General features: G+C 39.6%; 1 protein-coding gene across 2 annotated transcripts in view; it reads left to right on the forward strand.

Annotated features, from left to right (window-relative positions):
• Positions 1 to 14532: 14532 nt before the first annotated feature.
• Positions 14533 to 25852, forward strand: part of CHRNA7 (cholinergic receptor nicotinic alpha 7 subunit) — a 114278-nt gene continuing 102958 nt past the window's right edge. For both annotated transcript variants that reach the window (XM_045448892.1, XM_045448893.1), the window contains exons 1-2: positions 14533 to 14685; positions 14956 to 15095. In XM_045448892.1, the coding sequence (XP_045304848.1) occupies positions 14640 to 14685; positions 14956 to 15095 (186 nt within the window). In that variant the 5' untranslated portion in view covers positions 14533 to 14639. The remainder of the gene's footprint in view (positions 14686 to 14955; positions 15096 to 25852) is intronic.

The raw sequence follows: 25852 nt of genomic DNA on the forward strand, positions 1-25852 counted from the left end.
TTTTCCATCCTTTTGTCCTTCCATAGGCTTCAGCCTATTTTTGCCCTATCTTTCAGATCACTAATTCATTCTTTAACCATGCCTAATCTGCTGTTAAATCCATCCATTGAATATTTTCTTTAAAATCTTCAAGATTTTCTTTGTCTTTAGTTTTCTGCAGTTTGAATACAATTTGCTTAGTTGTTGTTATTTATTTATTGTATTTGTCTTGCTTGGGCTCTCAGAGATATTACTCAATCTGTGGTTTGTCATCTGTCATTAATTTTGGAAAGTTCCCAGATATATCCTTCAAGTATTTTTTCTGTCTTTGGAGTGTGGCCTCCACAAGTGTTCCTATCCCTCCTTTAGGGGTGTAGATTTTCCCTCCCTGTCCCCTACTTCTTTCCATGGCTGCAGCATTTCCAGTCTATTTTCATGAAGTTGTGTCACATGTTGAGTGTTTTTGTTTTTTTTTTTTTTTTTATAGATGAGAAAGAAATCCTGGAGTAGACTAGAGTGAATTGGATTTTTCCTGCTCTAGCTGGAATGAGGTTTTAGCATTACCCTCTGGTGAAGACCTTTCCCCTGGGAAGTAAGTCTTTGTCAGGAAGAAGGGTCTGGAAGGGATTATCAATGGCTGCTCTTCCATTCCTTTTGCCATGACCACAAAGGAATGTTTCTCATATCCTCACTTTGAGAACCTGATATGATTGCTGGAGGGAAAGAGTGTGCAAGTGTATGGGGAATCTTTCTATGATTGTAATCCCTAGGAGTTTCTTGCTCTCAAGCTAGTCTTCATTCAGCCTCTAGAAATTCATTAAACTGTTAATTAAATAAGTGACACTATTAATTTAGGGTCTCCAACAGTTTCTGTTCTACGCAAACAAGTTTTAGGGGTTGTATCTCTCTGGCTGTACATGACTCCAGATTTTGGTGTGGCAGTTTGCCTGCATTTTCTTGCTGTAAGGACAGAAGTGTGACTACCAAGCTATTTACATGTCAGATATTTAAAAAAAAAATTCCCATCCATTGAAATTATAATTTTAAGTTTTGAGTTCAAGTGTTTAAATTTTTTTATATATAGATTTTTGTCTGTTTAAAAAAAATAGTGCTTACTTTCTGCCAACATCCAGTTTTTTTTTTAATCTCCTTTGAACATATTGAGTATAGTAATTTTATTTTTTTTTTATTTTTTTTTATTTTTTTTTTCAACGTTTATTTATTTTTGGGACAGAGAGAGACAGAGCATGAATGGGGGAGGGGCAGAGAGAGAGGGAGACACAGAATTGGAAACAGGCTCCAGGCTCTGAGCCATCAGCCCAGAGCCCGACGCGGGGCTCGAACTCACGGACTGCGAGATCGTGACCTGGCTGAAGTCGGACGCTTAACCGACTGCGCCACCCAGGCGCCCCGAGTATAGTAATTTTAAAGTCTATTACTGTTCATTTCAATTTTCTGAGCCTGTTAGTCTATTTCTATTGAGTAATCATTGCTCCTATTTCTTTCTAACTGGTCTTGTCTCCTTGTGTGACTTGTTTCCTTTTTTTCCATAAACTTTTTAGTTTAGTTTTAGATTTACAGAAAAATTGCTAAATTAGTATATAAAGTTCCCTTACATCTATTTGTCACTGTTTTTCTATTGCTATTGTCTTATATTACTATGGTACTTTTGTGACAAAATGAACCGACATTGGTACCTAACCATTAGCTAAACTCCACGTTCAATTTCTGTATCAACAGTTTTACCATAGTATTTGTTTTCTGTTTCAGGATCCTACCCAGAATGCCAAATTGCATATAGTTACTATGTTTCCTTAGCTTCTTCTGGTGTGTGGTAGTCTCTTAGACTTTCCATTTTTGATGACTTTGAGAATTTTAGAAGGTTGCTTGATTACTATTTATTGTGTGTTGGTCATGGCATTTGCAAACTTCTTACTAAAAATAGCTTGAGGTTTACAATAATATCTCCCACCATAGAAGATTCACATTCACCCCAAGTACCTGGGAGTGCAATCTGGGCTCACCTCAGAGTAATTCCCAGGACTAATTTGGTTCAAAGTTGGGCTGCATCCACAGAAAGGTCTTGTCTACTTCTGATTCATACTTATGTATATGATATAACCAATACAGGTACTAATACCAAGCAAAAGAGGTTTACTAGATCTCTTCTCCTTTTGGGTCTTCTATCAGTTCTTGTCTTAGAAAGAAGGCTAAGCTTCATGAGGCTGTCAGTTCATCTTCTGGTTTCATCATCTGAAAATGGCAATTGCCATTTTATTTTTTATAATTTTTTTTAATGTTTATTCATTTTTGAGAAACAGAGAGAGACACAGTATGAGCAGGGAAGGGGCAGAGAGAGAGAGGGAGACACAGAATCTGAAGCAGGCTCCAGGCTCTGAGCTGTCAGCACACAGCCCAATGTGGGGCTCAAACTCATGAACTGCGAGGTCATGACCTGAGCCGAAGTCCGATGCTCAACTGACTGAGCCACCCAGGCGCCCCTGCAATTGCCATTTTAGAAGAAGTTTCTCCAAATGCAGCGTTAACTTCCTGTGTCTCTGCCTTTCTCAAGACCCTTGTCTTTAGTGGACATTGTCTTGTTGCTCACTGACTTGTTAGCCTTCTGATATCTTCAGGTAGATTTTTAAAAACCAGCTTTAGTGAGGGATAATTTATAAATAATAAGATGCTGTCTAGTTGGATTAGTTATAACAAATATATATACTTCTTGTATATAAACCATCATAATCAAGCTATGAAACATTATCATCATAACAAAAACTTCCCACATGTTCCTCTGTACTCATCGACCTCTCGCCTCTGGCCCCAAGCAATACTAATCTGTCTTATCACCATAGTTTAGCTTTGCCTTTTCTAGAACTTCATAAAAATGGAATCATATGGTATACCTACTCTGGTTCCTGGCTTCTTCCTTTAAGCATAATGCCAAACAGATTTTTAAAGTACATTTGAACCAATACTTCTAATTGTTCTAAGTTTTTTTTTCTGAATTATCAAATCTGCCATTACAGAAATTGGAAGTTCCTTGTTCCTTTACTCTTGGAATATGAGTTTTAGGATTAGCTAATAAATCTTCACAAAATAACATTTCAGGATTTTGACTTATGACATTAGACTTATAGTCTAATTTGGAGACCATTGACATCTTTAATATACTGAATCTTCCTAGCTATAAAACCATCATCTTTCCATTTATTAAACTAAGTTGAAACTAAACAATGTCTTAAAACATTCTCAAAATAAAAGTCAGGCAATCTTTTGCTTGATTGACTTCTAGGTAGTAGGCTGTTGGTATTATGAATAAGCTACTTAAAAAAAATTGTACATAGTTGTTGAAATGTATAAAATAACTTCAATTAATATTGAATAGAAATTATAATAGTGAGCAATTTTATACTGTTCCTTATTTTAAATGGAATACCTTCAATGTTTGAATGGTAAATAAAAATTTAATTTTTAAAAATATATCATACAAGTAGATGCATTAAAAGTGTTTGATGAAATTATATGCCAATTCATAGCACAGTTCTCAAAAACATAAACACAACCAAACAGCAACAACTAGGAGGGAAAGAGAATGGCTTTACTCACTCAAGTGAATATATGGAAAACAACCTACAAAATATTTGATGCTAAGAGCTAAACTCTTTCCCTCTAAGATTGGGAAAATGGCAAGGAAGTCCTCTCTTACCACTTCTATTCATTATCATCCTGGAAGACAAGAAAAATAAATAAATTGTGGAAAGGATAAAATAAAACTATTCTTATTCTCAGACAATATGATTATGTGAAAAACACCAAAGAATCTACCCCCCCCCACACACACACACACAAACCTGTGGAACTAATTTGATGAATGTAGCAAGCATGCAGGATATAAAGTCAATGTACCGAAGTAAACTGCCTTCCTATATACCAGAAACTGGAATTTGAAATTCAGAGTGGTACCATTTACGATACCACCAAAAAAAAAAAAAAAAAAAAAAATGCTTTAAAATAAATCTTACAAAATATGTACAAGATATACAGAAAACTACAAAATATCAGTGAGAGAAACCAAAGAAGATATAAATAAATGCATAAATATTCCTTGCTTGTGAATTAGAAGAATTACTATTTTTAAGATACCAGTTCTTCCCAATTGAATTGTTGAATCTATAGATTCAACAAAATTCAGAGTAAATTCCCAGGAAGGTATAGGAGAAAATTATAAAACTATAAAACTGTAGGAAAAAATCCATGTGACCTTGGGTTTGTTGAGAAGTTTTTACATACAACACGAAAAGCATAACCCATAAACAAAACAAAACAAAATATTCGAATTTGTTAAAATTAAACTTTAAAACTTGTTCTGCAAATACATTGTTAAGGCAATGAAAAGACAATTCATAAGTGGAAAACACTTACTAAACACATATCTGATAAAGGACTTCTAAAATATACAAAGACTACTTAAAACTCAACAACAAGAAAACAAACAACATAATTTAAAAATGGGCAAAAGACGTAAACAGCTACCTCATCAGATATGATATATAGATAGCAAATAAGTATATGAAAAGAGGCTCATGATCATTTTTCACTAGAGAAAGACAAATTAAAACAATGAGTTACCACTACACACCTATTATAATGGGAAAATTACCAAAAAAAAAAAAAATGGTAATACTAATTACTGGCAAGAATATAATGCAACTAGGACTTTTCTAATTCCTGATGGGAATGCAAAGTAGTATGGCCACTTGGGAAGATAATTTGACAATTCTTGAAAAACTAAATATTATGGATTGAATTGTACCCCTCCCCCCCATATGCTGAAATCCTAAATTCCAATACCTCAGAATATGTTTGGAAATAGAGTCATTGCAGGCTTAATTAGTTATACTAGAGTAGAGTAGGTCCTTAATCTAATGTGACCAGTATCCTTTTTTTTTAATGAAATTTATTGTCACATTGGTTTCCATACAACACCCAGTGATCATCCCAACAGGTGCGCTCCTCAATGCCCACCAGTATCCTTATAAAAAGGAAATTTGGAGACATATACAGCACATTGAGAGCACCAGGCAGAGATGGAGAAAAAGATCAGATCATGCTTCTAAATGCCAAAGATTGCCAACAAACCACCAGCAGATATGAGAGAAATATGCAATAGACTCCCCCTCATAGCTCTCAGAAAAAACCAACCCAAGCAACACCTTAATAATCAGACTTTTAGATTCATAATTATGACACAAAAAATGTTCGTTGTTTAAGCCCCTCAGTTTGTGCTTTTTTATTATGGTAGTGTTAAGAAACTACTACAGTGAACATAGACTGATCATATGATACTCAATTACATTTATAATTATTTATCTAATGATTTGAAACCTTATGTCCACACATACCTAAAAATCTGGACTTGACTGGTAATTATGGCTTTATTCATAATTGCCCCAAACTGGAAGCAACCAAGATGTTCTTCAGTAGGTGAATGAGTAAACAAACTATGTTACACTCACATAACGGAACAGTATTCAGCAATAAAAAGAATTAAGCTACTAAGCCCTGCAAAAATATGGATGAATCTTAAATGTACATTGCTAAATGAAAGAAATCAGTCTTAAAAGGCTACATATGGTATGATTCCATTTATATGACATTGTGGAAAAGGCAAAACTATAAGGATGATAAATGGATCAGTGGTTTCCAGGCATTTGGAAAGAGGTAAGATATTAACAAAGGAGTCATGGAAAATTTTATAGAACAGTGAAATTATTTGGTATAACACTTTAATGTTAAAGACATGATGCTATGAATTTTTTCAAAATCCATAGGACTTTATGCAAAATGAATGAATCTAAATTGATGCAAACTGAAAAAAAAAAACCGTTTAGGAATTCAGGGATCCCATGATGGAATGGTGACTATGACAAAAATATCTAATGGTATTAAGAATATTTGAAATAACCTCAGTGAAAAGGTTGGGGGGAAAAGTACTGACATAGGTAACATTGGAAATGAGTGAAGACTTTAAGACAAAAGGCAAAAATGACTACATAAGCACTGTACTCCAGTTAATAATGCACACATCTGAAACCTTTCTATACATATACTGGAATTCAACCAGTAAGTAAGCAGATGACAATGGTTGGAGTCATTTCTCACTATTAGAGTTGGAGGTTGTCCATAGACAATGGGGGATAAGGTTAGAATGATCCATGTGGTATTAGGTTAGAGTTGGAGATGTTAGTGTGAATTTATGTGTGGTTTGCAATAGATACAGATAGGTATGTGTGTATACATGGGTTAGATAAACACCTATCTCCTTCCTCTGACAGTTTCACGAGGCCTAGAAGCAACCTCACCCAGTAGCAACAAGCATGTCCAGTCCTCAGATCTTCAATTCTAATACCATTTTCAATCAAAAGAATCAAGAGATCCTTGGAGAAATGGCTGACTCTAGGACTGGGGCCAGAAATATTATGAGTCTGGAGCATCTTGTAGTGTTAGAAAATATGGGAATGTATGAAAGACTCCACAAGGGAATGAATGAAAGAGTCACAGGAATCAACTGTAAGAACTCCTATTGATCAAAGCTTAAATACTTTGAGCAAGAATATAAATAAAGTCATACTGGATTATAACTCAAGGTATAAAATAAATATCATTGAGTACACTGATATGAATAAGTGGTTGAATAAAAATAAATAAGTGAGGGAGGAGAGATAAATCATGCAGAAGGATTTAAAATATTTATGTAAATACTTTAAGGAGTACTTAAAATTTATGAGAACACTTTAAGGAGGTTGATCATAACTCCTCATTCCTTACGTGTGGGCTGTGAATACTGATATTCTTTAGTTAAAGAGCACAGTATAGAGAGGGAGGTAAAAAAGAGTAACTTTACAGTAGAGAAATCTGACAGTGTGTCAACCCAGGTGATCAAGGTCAACATCAACATTGGTAGGTCATGTTGATAGTATGTATCCTTGATATGATCTGATGAGAATGGCACTTTATCTTTGTAGACTTCCTCTCCGAAACCACAACCTCAGTTTAATCACAATAAAAACATCAACAAACCCTAATTGAAGGGCAGTCTGCAAAATAGCGGAACAGTACTCCTCAAAACTATCAAGCTCAGTGAAAACCAGACATGACTGAAAAACTATCTTGACCAAAAGAAGCTCAAGAAGACATGATATCTCAATGTGATGCTGTGTCTCACATAAAATCTTGGAACATAAAGACAGGAGGTAAAAACTAAGAAAATCTTAATCTTTAAAGTATGGTCTTGGGGCGCCTGGGTGGCTCAGTTGGTTAAGTGCCCGACTCTTAGTTTTACTTCAGGTCATGATCTCATGGTTCATGGGATCAAGCCCTGCATCAGGCTCCATGCTGACAGTGTGGAGCCTGCTTGGGATTCTCTCTCTCCCTCTCTCTATCCCCCTCCCCCTCCCCCTCCTCCTTCTTCTTCTTCTTCTTCTTCTTCTTCTTCTTCTTCTTCTTCTTCTTCTTCTTCTTCTCTCTTTCCCTCTCTCTCTCTTTCTCTCTCTCTGTCTCACTCAAAATAATTTAATAAACTTAAAAAATAAAGTATGGTCTTTAGTTAATAATAATGTGTCAGTATTCTTTCATTAGTTGGAAAAACATTTACTAATGTTGGATGTTAACAATAGTGGATACTGGGTATTGAGTATGAGAATTCTCTGTGCTATCTCCACAATCTTCTTAAAAGCTAAAATTTTTCTAAATTTAAAAGTTTACTGAAACACAAAAACAAAAACATAATATTTGCTATAGGCTTTTAGAAGATGAACTTAGATTTAGAAGATGAAATTAGATTAAAGTAGGTTCCTTTAATCCTAGGTTGGTTATTTTTCAATTATAAATAAAAATTGAATTTTATTCAATATGTGTTGACATGATGATATTTTTGTTGGCCTGTTAACATAGTAATGAGTACAGGAATACCTCATTTTATTGTGCTTTGCACATTTTTTTTTTCTTATACACTGAAGGTTTGTGGCAACCCTACATTGTGCAGTGCAAGTCTGTTGGAACCATTTTTCCAAAAGCATTTCCTCACTTTGTGTTTCTGTGTTACATTTTGGTAATTCTCACAACATTTTAAACTTTTTTTATTGCTATTTTATTTTAATTGCTGCAATCTCATGATAAAACTTTAATGGATGAGGAGTTGCTGCTTATGGATGAGCAAAGAAAGTGATTTCTTGAGATGGAATCTACTCCTGGTGAAGATGTTGTGAAGATTATTGAAATGACAACAAAGGATTTAGAATATCACATAAAGTTAATTGATAAAGCAGCAGCAGTGTTTGAGATGACTGACTCCAAGTTTGAAAGTTCTACTGTGGGTAAAGTGCTATCAAATAGCACCACATGTTATGGAGAAATTGTTCGTGAAACGAGAGTCAATGTGTCAAACTTCATTGTTATTTTAGGAAATTACCAGTCACCCCAACTTCAATAACCACCACCATGATCAATCAGTAGCCACAAACATTGAAGCAAAATCCTTCACCAGAAAAATGATTACATTTGCTGAAAGGTCAGATGATGGTTAGCAATTTTTAGCAATCATATTTTTCTTAAATTAAGATGTGAGGGGTGCCTGGTTGGCTGAGTCAGTTGAACATCCAACTTTGGCTCAGGTCATGATCTTGCGGTTGATGAGTTTGAGCCCTGCATCAGGTTCTGTGCTGACAGTTCAGAGCCTGGAGCCTGATTCGGATTCTGTGTCTCTCTTTCTGCCCCTCCCCGGATCATGCTCTGTCTCTCTCTGTCTCAAAAATAGAATGAACATTAAACAATTTTTAAACTAAGGTGTGTACACTAGTTTCTTTTTCTTTCTTTCTTTTTTTTTTTTTTTTGAATAGTGCTACTGCATACTTAATATACTACAGTATATTGTAAACATAACTTTTACATGCACTGGGAAACCAAGATTCATTTGTCTTGCTTTATTATAATATCTGCTTTATTGGGATATTCACTTTACTGTTGTAGTCTGGAATCAAATATGATATATCTCCTAAGTCTGCCTATATCTCGCTTTCCAGGGATACATCCTTCTTATGAACTTTATTGTGTTCTCCCAGATTCATGTGTTTAAGTCATAACTCCCTACTATGACTGTATTTGGATATAGGGCCTATAAGATGATAATTAAGGTTAAATGGGGTCATAAAGGCAGGACCCTAATCCGATAGGACTGGGTCCTTAGAAGAAGAGAAAGAAACATCAGACCTGTTTCACTTTCTCTCTGTGTGTGCACAGGGGAAAGGCAGCCATCTACAAGCCAGGAAGAGGCCTAACCAGAAACTCACCCTAATACCTCCTTGATCTTAGACTCCAGCCCCTAGAACTATGAGAAAATAAATTTGTTGATTAAGCCATCAATACTGGAGTGTTTTGTTATGGTAGCCTGAGCTGACTAATACAATCCTATTTGATGATTATTAATTTTTATGTTTTTTTAATTTGGTTTGCTATTTGCAATGTGGTTTCTTTTTCTAATTCTATAAGCTGTACTGTCCCAAATTTCTTTCTTTTCATAGTACTTAACTAGCTTTAGTAGTTTGGTTTGTTTTTCTATTAGACAAGAAAAAATTAAACATTAATGATGTAATCATTTAACTAAGAAGTTATAATAGAAATAAACTAGAAACATATAGGCATGAAGGAATTTAAAAAGATATGAATTAATGCAAAAATAATCAAGTGCATAATAGTTATTTTAAAAACTAAAAGACTAAAATACAGTAGTTAAGAAAAAAAAATAATATACCAAAATAATATCAAGAATGAAGAGTAGGAACCATATACATATACATATATATATGTACATATATATATATTTCATTTATTTAAGAAGAACGTGTTTTCACTAATTGTTGGGTGTGCATGCTTTTATAAATGCCCACCAGACCAAATTTCTTAATTTCTTAATGTTTGTCAATCTCCAATATACTTTGTCATTTTGGCTGGTTGGATTCTTTTTTTCAGCAGATTTTGCCTGTTACCTGAATTTGCTGTCTTACAAGGTCCAGAAATGTCCTCTTCAATTATACCCTTTTGCTTCCAAAGTGTTCTTACTACTTAACAGTCATTGATTAATTAGATTTGCATTTAAGTTAATGCTCTTTGTCTCCTTTAAAATCTGTGTTTTATTTTTTTGCTGTTTAATAGTTTCACCAGCTTCACTATCTAATGATGAATCTTTTGTTTACTTAACATGATCGCCACTTTTTTTTTTTTAGATTTTATTTTTAAATAATCTCTACTCCCAACATGATGTCTGAACTCATGACCCCAAGATCAAGAGTCACGTGTTCTACCAACAAAGCCAGCCTGGTGCCAGATCATTGCTTATTGTACTTCCTCAATTTGATATTTATATTTTTTTCAGAACTGAAACTTCTTAGTCATTTTATCTTTAAATTTGTTTTTAATGTTTATTCATTTTTGAAAGAGAGATAGAGAGAACGAGAGAGAGACAGCATGAGGGGGGAGGGGCAGAGAGAGATGGGGACAGAGAATCCAAAGCAGACTCCAGGATCCCAGCTGTCAGCACAGAGCCCAATGCAGGGCTCGAACCTGTGAACTGAGAGATCACGACCTGAGACAAAGTTGGACGCTTACCCGGCTGACCCCCCGAGGCATCTCTTAGTCATTTTTTCTTTAAATAATGTCTCACCTATTCTTTTTATTAATATTTTTTAGGACTCCTAGTAGATGAGTTCTTATTCTATCCTTCTTATCCCTTAACCTTTCTTATCCAGGTGATTTTCTGGGTACATTTTTCAGCTCTTGCTCCCAGAGTACCAATGCTTTCTTCATCATTAGTCAGTCTCCTCTTTAACACATTTGCTAGATTTTCAATTTTAATTGTTATGGGCTTTTTCCTAGATGCTCGTGTTTTATTTTCTGTTTGTTTCTTTTCCTCTGTGGTTTGTTCTCTCCTTATGCTATTAATTCCTACTTTATCACCTGTATACCATATTACTGATACTGCTTACCTTTGTCCTCTCTGCCCAGGCACAGATAAAAAGATTGTTTTCCAGCTTCTCTTGCTTGAAGTTGTGGTCAAGAGACTTGGCTCTGGCCAGAAAATGTGGGCAGAGATGATACAAGCAACTTCAGTCCTGGTCCAGGTACGCCTCTACTTGTTTGCAGGCTGTGTAAAGGCTGAGGCTCCAGCAGACTTCAATTAGCACATTCCTCTGGTCCCCAGAACACAGTCAATCCAGTTGTTGAAAGGATCTTGTATCTTTAAAAGACTTGGGGAGCTTAGCCACCTAGGGAAGTCACTGGAACTTTTTGATTATGGTATGAGAGAGAAATAAACTTTATAGTGTTATGCCAACAGGATTTGTGGATTATTATTGCAGCTGATATTACTCAATAACTTTGGCATTTTAAACATACTTATTTTATAGTTTTTTTTCCCAAATCATCCTCTTATCTCAAATTGTGGGGTACTAACTTTTTTTGCCTGTGGTCTGTGTACTTTCACTTACTATTGGCTATTGCCTCATAGGGGATGTAGTTTATTTCGGAGTGGGTTTTATATTTTTTAGTTGGAGTTCATTTTTATGAAAGTCATAGTTTTTTTGAGCTCCATGTGTGTAAATTTATAGAAGCTGTTCCCAGAGGGATTCTTGAATTCTAAACCATGTAAGTTGTATACATTTGGGCACACACCTAAGCACTATGCATTTTTTTCAAAGTTTGTATTTACTTATTTTGAGAGAGATAAAAAGAGAGAGAGAGAGAGAGAGAGAGAGAGAGAGAGAGCAGGGGAGGGGCAGAGAGAGAGGAAGACAGAGAATCCCAAGCAGGCTCTGCGCTGACAGCACAGATGAACCCAATGTGGGTCTCGAACCCATGAATCACGAGATCATGACCTGAGCCGAAATAAAGTGTCAGGCGTTCAACTGACTGAGCCACCCAGGCGCCCCTGCAATTTTAGGTTTATAAATGTATAGTTACCTTTTCCGCCTATCCAGACTCAAAGCAGAAAACATGCTTCCTCCCATTACCCTTGGTCATGTTTAGGGTTTGCTGGTCTATTTTTACATGAAAGGGGAGATTTTTGCAGGCTCTAGATTTATCTGGACATTTTTGTTCCAGTCCCCCACCTCTCATAGACTCAAGACCAGTTTGCTTCATTGAGGTTTGTTAAAATTTAAGACTCTTATCCTTGGAGCCCACGTCTAGATATGCCTCTCTCCTGGACTATGATAATAGCACCAGCTTGTGAGTAACTATTCTGGGTTTGTTTCTGGTCCCTGCCTTTCTAAGCTCAAGTATGTATTAATTTTCTCTTACATTTTACTTACCATTCATGTTGGGAATGGGAGTGAAAGGGGTACCTGCAGCTCTGTCAGCTCAACTCCCAGAAAGTCCCACTCCTTTCTTTATTTTACAAATGAAAAAACTGAGTCTTATATGGGGATGAACACAGCCACACTCACAGACCTATTTACTGGCACAGCACAGACTGAAATTTATTTATCCACACTCATGTTAGCTCTAAATTGTAAACTGAGTGAGTAGATTGTGCTGGTAGGTCCTACAGGCATCTAGCAGAACATAGGACATACATAAAAACTCATTGACTGGTTGTCCCACTAGAAAATAGTTTAATTCTAGGTTTCTGATATTATGGGTACAAGGGACAAAAGAAGTTTTTATGCTTTTAGGAAGGTGACCCCAATGGCCAAAATCAAGGTATATGAATTCCCTTGGCCCCTCTAGGCTCATGTCCCTCTAGAATGGAAGGCTGGGCTTTTAGACACTTTCAGGAAATGTGTTTGAGAGCTAGTGTTGCATTCAGATGACCAGTGGGGATGGCATGCCGGTGAGAATCTCCCTGTTGTGTCCTATGCCCCCTCTATTCTGATATTTTATTTTCTTTCTCTGACTCTTTGCCAGCAGCTGAAACCCTTTAGTTCATTTCTTCACCAGTGCCAGCTCTGTGTGTATCCAGACTGCCAGATTGCAGAACTCAGGAGCTCGATTAAAGCTAAGAGCATACCTGTCTGCTCACCAGGAAATTCTATTCTGGTGTTCCCTTCTCCTGGCTGGACCCTTCCTTTGTGGCAAGCCCAGGTTGGCTGTCATGTCTATGAACTCTTCCCCAGAAAGAATCAATCTTTCTTTCCTCTAGGACCTTCTCTTAGTTCAAAGCTTACACTCATTATTTGCTTATACATGCATCAGTTAACAGGTGTGAATTTGCTATCAGACACTTCGTTGCAAGGCTGTCACATTTCTTTGTTTTTTTTCCAAATCAAATAACTGGCTCAGTCACCCATTCCTGCCGCTCCGGTAAATTCAAAGGCAGTCATGTTTTGGTGAGCTTTTCTAGTGTTTTGTTTGTTTGTTTGTTTGTTTTTAATGTCATCCAAAAATCCCGTGTCTTACGCAGTGCCCAAATGTGGGCTTTGACTCTGCCGGTCCAACCTGCCTGAGCTCTTGGTGTAGATCACTTTGGGGCAGCGCCCCCTACGTGGGCGCAGGGAACCTGCTGCACTCAGCTTTCTGCAACCTTCTTGCAGAGAGCTAGTGGGACAGAGCTTTCCGCCTCCCTATCCTCACCCTCTTCCTCTTCCAAATCCAAGGCCCCTCCTTAACGTCTAGGACTCGACTTAGCCTCTGACGATTTGACTGATGTTTACTCTGAGCCTCCCCATGTCAATTAACTCTCTCCCGAGTTAAAAAGGAGAAGGAGAAGGAAAAGGAGAAAAGCCTAAATCACACCACCAAGTTTTGGTTGTCCTTCCAGAAAGGGGTGGGAAGTAACTTTTCAATTTTAAATCTCCTTTAAAAGAGAACGAGACATAAAGAGGGTGTCCACTGGGATTGCCATCACACACTTCTGCGGCGTTTCTCCTCCCCTATAGAATGTCTTCCAGGCAGAGATTTCCCCTTTTCTCCCAGCACCTAGATGAGAACCTAGATGAGAATCGGACTGGTGATGCCCAGCAAATGGTTGCTGACAGAACACCCTGGCGGGAGGTAGGAGGGGGGCTTCCTCTCATGTGTGTTTTGTCTTGTTGGAGAGACGTCCCAACCTGTGGGAGCCTGGTTCCTAGTCGCTGTCACCCAGCCACTGTCGTAAGGGAGGGGAGGACCCTGGAGGACTGGACCCCAGAATTGTCCCGCTCTCTCTCAAGGACCCGTGCAGCTTCTGTCTGAGAGCAGGAGGGAGCGGAGTGGGGACCAAGGACAAAAGGGAGAGACAGAACCTGGCCTCGGACAGCCCCTGGCTCGGCCGGAGGTGTGATGCGGAGGGACCGGGACAACGGTGGAGACGGAGGCGGGGCGGGGTGCCCTGGCTGTAACCAGTACTCCGGAGCGCACTTCCCACTTATACCAGCGGGCTGCAGTTCCCTGGGCGGCCGCCGAGCCGCCAGGGGCCCCGCTGGCTGGCTGGGGTGGGGGCGGGGGCGGGGGCGGGGCTCGTCACGTGGAGAAGCGCGCGGAGGCGGGCGGGGCGGGGGCGCGCGCTCTGCTCTTTAAAGGCGCGCGAGCCGAACCCGGAGAGGCGGCTCCGCGGCCGCAGGCGCAGGCCCGGGCCGACTAGCGAGACGCTGGGCGCGCCGGCCGCGGCAGCTCAGAGTCCCAACATGCGCCGGTCGGTGTGGCTGGCGCTGGCCGCGTCGCTCTTGCATGGTAAAGCCGCCGGATCTCCCAGTCCTCTACTCCTCCTCCGCGGGATCCCGGGCGCATCCTGGCTGCTCCGTGCGCCCCGCGCCCGGGCCAGGTTTGGGGGCTCGCGCCAGCGAGGGACAGTGGGCGGCGCTGCCGGGGGCTGTCCTGGGAATGAGAGCCCCTTTCGTTTGGGTTGCTTGCTTTGGGCGGTGGGGGTCCGCGGGCAGGGGGCGTGGGGTGCACCCCCGCTGGCCTTCCCTGAGCAGCCCGCTGGGCTCTCCTCTCCTTAAGTGTCCCTGCAAGGCGAGTTCCAGAGGAAGCTCTACAAGGAGCTGGTCAAGAACTACAACCCCTTGGAGAGGCCCGTGGCCAACGACTCGCAGCCGCTCACCGTCTACTTCTCCCTGAGCCTCCTGCAGATCATGGACGTGGTGAGTCCTGGCCCCGGCCACAGGGCTGCCCTCTCCCCGCCTTGGGCTCTGAGGGGTCGCGGAAGCATCAGGCGGGGTGGCTTGGCTTGGACGCGCTAGTTGGCTCGGCTTGGACGCGCTAGTTGGCTCAGGGTGAGGCGGGCCCGCGCTCTGTTCCCGACCTGGGCCTGCCCTCTGCTTCCTACCTCAGTTTCCCCATCTGCTGCGTGCCTCAGTTTCCCCACCAATCGAGGAGGAACCCCGTGAAGCATGTTCCACTGCCCCAGCTACTTGTGCATGGGTACTTCAGTCCCACCTTTCCCTCAGCTTAGAAACTCAGGATGAAAGTATCCCCATCCTGAGCCAGAATCAGCAAGAATAAGGTCCAAATGATCACATTTTAGTGCTCCTTATGTGCTAAGCGTTAGCATGCAGTCTGTGCCAATTTAGCCATCTCTAGACTTTGCTGGTGCCTGAGGTATGTAATTTCTTTGGGTAGGGGCTTGGCCTTGGGCTTTGTAGTTGGTTAATGTGTCCAGGCAGTTGGCCAGCTGTGAGCATTTACACGCCCCTCACCACAATACCAGTAATGGACTTTCCCTGGCCCCTTACTGGTGAGAGTAGTGCTGGTAGTCCAGCTTTGGGTCCACACCCGAGATGCACTTGTCTGTTCCTTCAGGCACCTGCTCTCAGCCCCATGGGGTTTTTTTCTTTGTGGACTTGCTAGTGCTCATTTCAGTGGACAAATCTGTATCATATGTACGACAAGTTCTTTTTTGCTCTTCTAGACTGCTCTGAAGGTTCAGTTTTCATTGTCATATCCTTCATAGAATACAAATATTTTACAAAAGCGTTTCATTGTTAAAAATGGGTTTCTGTGTGGTGTCTGTACAAGGCATCAGATTCTGTTCTGGGGCACATGAGGGTAAGAGTGGGACACAGGGATGGTGGTGTTCAGGGAGGAAAGAGGTGTGCGAATGGCCCAAGTTCCACACAGAAAGTGCTAAGAGCCACCAGAGAGGTTCAGATAAGTGGTGTAAGAAGACATGTGATATTTCATAATTTTACAAAGAGTACCCACACTACCACACTGATGCGTGTTGCATCACTTAACCTAGTTAGAATTGCCACAATGAATGCCTTCCTCTCCCATACTACACCTGTGTTAAATGTGTACTTTCTCCTACAGACAGAACTATGCTTTAAAATATTCAATGCATATGTGATGACATGGTCAACTTATCATGAAAGGAGGGCTGTAAAGAAAGACAAGTGCCATCATACAGTTTGCAAAAATTGCTGTTTACAGAGCTTGGATTACAGGAGAGGGGAAAGGATGAAGAGTTGGAGTTAGGGGAAGAGAGACTGAAAAAGAAGCTCTAGCATTGAATGAAGCCAGGTCAGAGAAATGCAAGTGCAGAGGCCTTGGGAGGGGCACAAGTCTCTGGGTGTTTGGAGAGGCAAGTACTTTACAGAGCAACTTCTCTTTTACTTCAAGAGGTTCAGGATTTGTACTTGGGAGGCTTGATGGGTTCTGGCTTTGACAGTTTGTGGATGATTGCTATTAGGTAAGTTTTATAAGTGATTGGAGTCTGTACTGTGCATGATAGCATTTCATTGGTCACTGATGAGCTAAATATGTGAATGCACTTTGAGAGACCACAAAGTTAGCACATGACTGTGGTCATTTTCAGTAAAACATACCAAACCAAACAGCACTCCCCACCCCATCCCCTACACACATGATAAAGGACCAGTCACACTCCACAGTTGGTGCATGATAGGCTGGGAAGGTGAAACCCACCTCCCACTGTCCCATTTGCCTAGGATTGGCTCCAGCCAGCAAGACAGCCTTACCATGGGTATGCTACACAGTTGCCTCTCTTGAGTGGTCCTTGTGCTGGCTGGATGGTATGTGAAGTTACAGTGGCTACTTAGCCAAGGAGTAGGAACAGTGAGCAAGTGAAGCTGTCCTCCTAAGGCTGGCCATCTCTTTTGGAGAGGAGACCACTCACTGAGCAGCTGCAAGCCTTTCTGAGTGCTTTTGACTCTTTAAGAGACCCTTAAGGAATCAGGTTATATAAGGGATTTGGGGGTCTTATGAGAAGTTTAGGCATAAACTTGAGTTACACAATGTGACAAATAATAAAACACAAACTTGTGTCAAGTTAGGAAGTTTAAAAAAAAAACAAAAATCATGAATACTGGATATCATCATCATTACAGTATTAGAGAAACACGTGAAGACAGCCATTAGCAGCGTGAGGTAATGGGAAGGTGGGAGGGGAGAAAGCCTTGATCTCACCTTGGCTGTCCAGCCATGACCCCATTGAACTTCCTAGGCAGGCAATGCTGCTAGCTCATGGTGTGGCCTTGAACAGATTTCTTTACCTCTTTAATCCCTGTTTCTTCATGTGTATAATGAGAATGGTAATACCCACTTCACCAGGTTTCAAGAGGATTAAATAAGAAAAAGTGCTTGACATACACTAGTGATTCACTGAAGGTTTGCTCAATCTTAATTATGTAGCTACTCAACTCAGAGAATGGGAAGTTGATGCCTAGAAAGCTGTGGTCACTTGCCCAAAGTTGCTCATTGGTTAGAGGCAGGGCTGCAAGGAAAACCCACATCTGATTTGCAAGTTCTTTGCATCTCTTGCCTCCTTTAGAATTGATAACTACTTTTGCAGAATAGTTAGCTTGATTTATTTAAACTGGCTGAACTGTAACTGATTGAGTGTGACTGTCCTGAGATCCTAGGTGAAAAGGAAGTCTCTGTATCAGAAGTAATGAAATATGCAAACATTTGTATTCCAGTTGGAATTGACTCTGCCTGGTTTTGAAGCAGGGCTCTCCAGCTGGAATCTTAGCACCGTGGACAGAGACACGGTGGCTCTCATAAGGGATTCATGTGACAGTCTTGACTGGTGCAAAATTCTCTTTATAAATCTGGTAACAGGGGTCGTTTATGCACTCTGACTGAGCTGTTCTAGAGACCATTATCCCTCCCCCTAAGTCTTGTTATTGTTCCCCTTTTTGCCAGCAGAGGTTTCCTGGATGGAATGATGGAGAGTTGGCATATGATGTTGCATATCTTATTTTCATGAAAGATCATTTCTCTTTCACCAATTTATTCCACACATATTTACTGAGCTTGTTTTTGTGAACATTGCTTGATTCAGAGGATTCATAAATGAATAAGGGATGGTTTCTACTTTTAAAACTCCTCACAATCTGGCTGGGGAGACTGACATGGAGATCCAAGACTACGACGTGTGTAATTTAACATACATGCCTATACAAAGTGCTACAAATACACATAGGAGAAAACATTTATTTCCAGCTAGCATGGCTGGGAATGGTTTCAAAGCGGAGGTAGTTAGATTTCTAAAAATGAGTAGGAATTTGACAGTTGGAGAAAGTAGGAGAGACTTTCCAGGTGATGGGGGCAGGGTGAGGAAAGACAGAGATTTTGGTGGAGGGCAGCATACCTTCAGCAAGATGGGTTCTATGAAGCACTGTCTCCTGGTTAACCTTCACTACAAGTTTTACTGCAAGACTTCTTAGAATATTGAATGTCCTTATGTTTATTGAGAATTTCTAAAAGAGGGATATAGCATTGACCAAACTACTAATTTTTCTCTACAGACTCTTTTGTAAGAATTATGTTCTAGAAACACACCTTGCAGGGTGAAGGATAGGATTATTTTTTTTGGTAGGATTATGAGTTGAGTTCAGAGACAGGAGGGGAATAGAGTGTAATGTGTCGTGTATGCTTTTGCAGAGTTGAGCTTTTGCCCTCGTCTGGGTATCTCAGAGGGCATGAGGAGGCAGTGTGCCAGGGGATTTGTGAAGCTGCAAGATCAGCTTGCCATAGCATATTTTCCTAGAAATGGAAACAATCCAAACTGTGATATTTGTATTAAATCCAACAAGTATAAATTATAGATTAGAATGAAAAAAAAGATGCACACATTTTAAAGACAAAGCATGTGTTTTCAAAGGGATTGTTTTACCTGCTGTGGTCTGTTCTAGCTATTTAATAGGCTCCTTGGTGAAGTGCTAGGTGTAGAGTGGGAAGGTCTGGTGGATTTTTTTTTTTAATTTTTTTTTCAACGTTTATTTATTTTTGGGACAGAGAGAGACAGAGCATGAACGGGGGAGGGGCAGAGAGAGAGGGAGACACAGAATCGGAAACAGGCTCCAGGCTCTGAGCCATCAGCCCAGAGCCCGACGCGGGGCTCGAACTCACGGACCGCGAGATCGTGACCTGGCTGAAGTCGGACGCTTAACCAACTGCGCCACCCGGGCGCCCCATGGTCTGGTGGATTTTTAAGGAGAGGAGGGATGTAACCAGATCTGTGTTTATTTAGATAGAGGATGTTGAGGGCAGTATGTGTGCGGAATTGTTTGGAGAGGAGGTGAAGTGTATGTAGGCAAGGGATGAAGAGGTCGAAACTTCCCACATTGTGGGAAAGTGAAAAGTGGACAGATTCCAAAGACACTTTGCATAGCCAATCTGTGATGTATAACTGTTTACGTAAACTTCATGTAGCTACATAGATAAATTTGTTATGTAAAAGTGCCTGAGTTATTCCTAAATGCATACTCTGACTCACAGAGTTTATTAATTTACTTCGTGGGTTTGTAACTGGGCTGCGAATGAGATAAGACACAAGAAATCATTTTGAAGTGTTGCAAATGCAGGGTTCTAAACTGCCAACAGTTTCCATAATATTTCTCCTTTATTTGTGCCATTTAGTCATTCACCTGTATGCATACATCTTAAGGCCATTCTAAGTGTTGATTTGCATAAAATAAATGTACACAGTTATGAAAGCCTGTCCAGAAGGCAAAGTATTTAAAATGAGTAATGTGAATCAACACATAATTATTATACAATGTAAAACACATAATTATGCACAAATGATTTTTGGTATTTTATAGATTTTACTTTTAGATTCAGCCTTTTAGAAGCGTTAGTCACAAGACAGTTGAACTAAGTGGTCATGCATTTGGGGTTTGCTGCTACCAGTGGCGGGCATGGTTGTGGAGTCTGATATCCTAAGGGCTTGTGTGTTACCTGACACATCCTCACGGGGCCTTTGCTTTTTCCAGGCTTAGAATTTTTCATCTACCAGCCACTATTTAAAATGCTGTAACTCTAACTTAATGTTATCAAATATTAACTGTAAAAATTGTACATCTTGAACATCATGTGTGAAGAAAACCCAATGTTCAATTAAGTATCCTAATGTTTGTATACATATTTCTTAAAACTACAAAGGTAATATATATTTTGTGTAGGAAACAAACAAACGAAAAGGCCCGAGGGGAAAATCATCACCCAAATTACCATTACTCAAGCCATTCTGGTGTAGTTCATGGTCTCTTTTCTCTATAGAGTGTGTAGAGAAATATTTAAAAATTAAAAGTTTAGGGGTTCCTAGGTAACTCATTTGGTGAAATATCAGACTCTCAATTTCAGCTTATGTCATGATCTCATCATTCATGAGTATGAGCCCCACATCAGGCTTAGTGCTGGGGATAGAATCTGCTTAAGGTAACCTCTCTCCCCCTGTCCCTCTGCCCCTCCCCTGCTTGTGCATGCACTGCACACATGCTCTCTCTCTCTCTCTATCAAAAAAAAAGTGGGGGCTCCTGGTGGCTCAGTTGGTTAATTATCTAACTCTTCTCCTCCCCCCTCTCAAAAATAAACTTAAAAAAAAGTGTATAACCCCATTACAACACCTTAAACCATATTAACAGGCATTAATTTTAAAGTGATGCAAAGAAAGCCCAGGGTCCCCCAACTTCTCCGCCATATTAACTCCTCCCCCCAATATGCCATGTAGTAAACAAATACGAGTTTTAAAATAAAATCAAATTCATTTTCCACTATCCTGCATTTCTCACATTAGTGCATGTTCAATCTCTGTCCCTCTTTTTATTTTAGAAATCGTTTAAAAAGTGTATATTGAAATGATTCATGATGTGACTTTTAAGTTACATGAAATGATTCATGATGTTGTTTCTAAACCTGGTTGCCTTTTTATTTTGTCCCAGTGCATATGAAGAATTGTAGGTATAATTTGAGGGTCTTGAGGATACTATCTTTATCAACTTCCATGTTTGTTTCTGGCCGACATCTGGGTCATGGCACCAGCACAAGCACAAACTGCCTTAATCCAGTTAATCATTGAGATGATGAGGGCCTGGACTTCCATCCCTGTAAGGGCTGCTCTGCTGTTGATTTTTGCTTATACATACCTAGATATAAATATAAAGAATTTGCTAGAGTCTTCTTTCTTTTCAGTGGAACTTGAACTCCTGTTTGGTTCCCCTAGCTCTCAAGTCTGTCAAGATGTGCTTAATTTTTTGGTCTCTTAGGCATTGTTTCAGGAATCATCAAATGGTTCCCAAAAGGTGCCCCAAACTCTGTTATCTACCCAGGGCTTCCCTCTCCTTCTGGATCTTGGTGCTGTAATTTCTCATTGCTCTATTAATTTCTCTGGTGTTTTTATGCATGTGATCATTGCATTTTCCTTCCTAATTGTTCTAACTGGAGGATTCGTGAGAGCCACTTTGTTCATCATTGATGGTAGCAGAATTGAAATTCTAAATTAAGGCATGTTTATAATGCATCCTTATAATTGATCCAGATTTATTATGGTGGAGATTTTATCCCTCTCAAACCTCTGTATGGCTTTGGGACATAAATAAACATACAAATTTTTTAGCTTTATAAACTGAGAAGTATGGACACTTTTACTAAAGGAATCTTTCTTATAAATGTTGCTTTTCAGATCTACCACTGAAGGTATTCCCCAAAGGGTTCAGTTTTCTCAGAGTTCCTGATTCATCCTTGACATGCTGTTAAAGGAAGAGAAATAGTCTTGTTATGGAGGGATGCCAACCAAAATCTCTGTTCTCTTATTGATTTATTAGGATTAGGTAGTGTTTTACTCCTCAGAGAAAAGGAGAGTCATTTGGAACCTTCTAATAGCAATTCCCATGGTATTTATTTCAGTAATTTATTGACAGTCAACATCAGCTATAAATCATTTTAGCAAAAACCAAAAACAAACAACTCCCCTAAACCAAAACTATTATAAAAATAATGGGTCTGTGTACTTATTTATGTGTATATAAACACACACACACACACACACACACACACACACACACACACACACACACACGTTCTTATCTCTCCTTGTTGAATATTTTCTTTGGGTACCTCTAAATGAGATATCATATAGTATGCTTAAGTTTCCATGAAAAAAAGCTAGAAGTTACAGAAAAAGCTAAGGAATCACAGCTCCCAGATTTCCAAAATAATTGGATAAAACTAACATGATATTAAATAAGGAATTGTACAAAAACCCACATTCTGGGTTAAAAGTCACTGAAGGAGAATGGGCTGTGGGAGAGTGTTGGACATGTGCTGACTCCAGGCCCCAAGTCAGGTAGTAGATGAAGGAGCTGATCTGTCCCAGTGACAGGTAGAAGTTGGTAAAGGGGGAGGGAATTGTAACTGTCATAGTTAACAAATGCCATTTGTGTGAGATGATTCTCAAAGTGGGGAATTTACTCCCAGATCATTGTAAAGATTCCTGACTTGGGGCAAAAGAGGTAGTGTCTATATTCCAGGGAGAAGGCATATCGATAAAGTAAGAAAATTGCATTTATTTCTCACTGAAAAACCATTAGTATGACACTGAGCACCACGATTTAGTTTTTCCCTTCTCTGGAAGTTTATGCAGGTGGAATAATGCAAGCACATGGTGTATATTCTTTTGGGTCTGGTTATTTTTGCTCAATTTTATTTTTGTGAGAGTGCATTCAAGTTGTTGCCTATTGTAATTTATTCATCTTTATTGCTATTCTGTTGATGGATATTCAGATTCCAGCTTTTGTCTATTAATAAGAACTCTGCCATGAATATTCCTATTGTACATATATTTTGATGCACATGTGTATGCATTTCTGCCTATCACATGCATATATGTATAGAAATGGACTAAGTCATAAAGTGGCAATATCTTTAAGTTTTCCAAATGAAGCCAAATTGTTTTATTTATTTATTTGTAAGTGTTTATTTTATTTATTTTGAGAGAGAGACGTAGAGAGAGAGAGAGAGAGAGAGCGAGCAGAGAGGGGCAGAGAGAGAGAGAGAGAGAGAGAGAGAGAGAGAGAGAATTCCAAGCAGGGTCCACGCTGTTAAGTGTAGAGCCCGATGTAGGGCTTGAACTCATGAACCGTGACATCATGACCAGAGCTGAAATCAAGAGCTGGCTGCTTAGCCCACTGGGCCACCCAAGTACCCCCAAATGTTTTAAAAAATGGTTATATACCAATTAATATTCTCACCAGACGTGTATGAAAAATTCTTATTGCTCTACATTACTCACCAACTCTTGGTATTTTCAATCTTTTTTATTCACCATTCTGGTGGGTGGGGATTTTATTATTTATTTATTTATTTATTTATTTACATGTTTATTTATTCTGAGAGAGAGAGAAGGAGACAGCATGAGCAGGGGAGAGAGAGAGAGAGAGAGAGAATCCCAAGCAGGCTCAGTGGGGCTCAACACCATGAAACTTGAGATAATGACTGGAGCTGAGATCAAGAGCCAATCCTTAACCAGCTGAGCCACTCAGGCCCCCTTCTTTGTGATTTTAGTTTGTTTATTTTTGAGAGAGAGAGAGAGAGAGAGAAAGACAGAGACAGAGAGAGCAGGGGAGGGTTTGAGAGAGAGAGGGAGAGAATCCCAAGCAGGCTCCACAATGTCAGTGCAGAGCCCAATGTAGGGCTCGAACTCACAAACCGAGAGGTCATGACCTGAGCTGAAATCAAGAGTCAGGTGCTTAACAGACCGAGTCACCCTGGCAGACCTTCTTCTTTGTGATTTTAATTAGCAGTTTCTAGATTACCAGTGAAGTCAAGGACATTTTTATTTCCTAATTTTCAGCTTGATTATTTTCTTTTGAAAAGTGTCTATTCATGTCTCTTGCCTGTTTTTATCATTTCTATTTTTTTGTTTTGTGTTGTTTTTCCTTTTTGATTTGTATGAGTTATTCTGTATTATGGATATGAGTCCTTAGGCACTTAAATGCTTTTGCAAATATTCCCTCAGACTCTTGGCTTGTCTTTTTGCTCTTTTAATGTTCTTTCTGTCTTTTGTAAATCTTTAATCAAAGTATAATATACTTCTAGAGAGATGCTGTCTTGATGAACAGCAATTCATTATAATGTGGCCCAACTCATGAAACCTTATTTTCTATGTTTAATGCTTATTGTGTCCTATTTAAAAACTCTTTCTTTTTCTCAACATCATGAAGATATTTTCCCATAGAGGCGTTTTGTTGTTCTTGTTTTACCTTTCATATTTTATGTACCATCTACCTAGAATTGATTTTTAGTTGAGCATAGTTTATTTTTTTAATGTTTATTTTATTTTGAGAGAGAGAGAGCGAGAGCGAGAGAGAGAAAGAGAGAGAGAGCAGGAGCAGGGGACTAGCAGAGAGAGGGAGAGAGAATCCTAAGCGGGCTCTACACTGTCAGCGCAGAGCCCGATGCAGAACTCCATCCCATGATCCATGAGATCATGACCTGAGCTGAAATCAAGAGTCAGATGCTGCCCAGGTATCTCTTAATTTAGTATAGTTTAAAGGGTATCACTTTTAAAGTAGTTTTGTGGAAATCTTGACTGATGATTAATTTATTTTGTTTTTTAAAAGATAATTAAAGGATTGTAGTGTATTTGCTGTGTGAATGTTGAACTGTATCACACTTGGACATTGTGTATCCACTGTGTCTGCCTTCAGATAGATGTTTCAGTTATTTAATGTGTGTATAATATGGATAAAATGTATAGGCTGTGACATTTTTAAGTATTTAAACATGTCGATATGACATACAGCAGTTACAGAGCCAACAGTAAAGGATTTATAAGAAGCCCTAACCCCTAACCCCACATTTCCCATTGCTGTTCATTCCTCAGAGACCTCCAGTGGTCTGTTTCTGGTTATGACTCCTGTTTTAATACTCCATTTATTATTCCTTGATTGATCAACTGTATCCACTTGCTATTGACTTCTTGTTATGACAGGATATGAACTTGGCTCACTCACCACAGCTCTCCCCTTCTACTCTCATACCACTGTTGTCATTTTCACTGATCGCTTTTATACCTTCAAAAGACAGTTCTTAAGGCTTTTTTTCATTTCTGTTATCCATAATTGGGTTTCCCTCTCTGTAAGCACTCTAGTTCTGTCCCTACTTTTCTTTAACTCCTTCTGTCTCCATGTTGGTAACCTTTACATTCTCTCTTTTAATCATATTTAATTTCTCTGCAATTTGATTCTGTTTTTTTAAAGCAGTCTTTATGATTTTGTGACAATGTAAACTGTATTGCCTGCAAAGCCATTTTTCTGAGCCTATACTTCCTTCTGTATGGGTCCAATGCTGTGGCTTCTGTGCCATTCAGTGGGGTGGAGTGTGTCTGTTGTCTAGTGATCCTGGTGTCTGTCAAATTCAAATGTTCTTCTCTTTTTAAATGTTTTATTTATTTTTATTTTTGAGAGAGAGAGAGAGAGAGAGTGAGAGAGAGCGCACACGCGTGAGAGAGCGCGCATGAGCAGGGGAGGGGCAGAGAGAGAGACACACAGAATCCAAAGCAGGCTCCAGGCTCTGACCTGTCAGCTCAGAGTCCGATGTGGGGCTCAAACTCCTGAACCACGAAATCATGACCTGAGTCGAAGTCAGATGCTCA

This window comes from Leopardus geoffroyi, chromosome B3, assembly GCF_018350155.1.
Source record: "Leopardus geoffroyi isolate Oge1 chromosome B3, O.geoffroyi_Oge1_pat1.0, whole genome shotgun sequence".
Lineage (NCBI taxonomy): Eukaryota > Metazoa > Chordata > Mammalia > Carnivora > Felidae > Leopardus > Leopardus geoffroyi.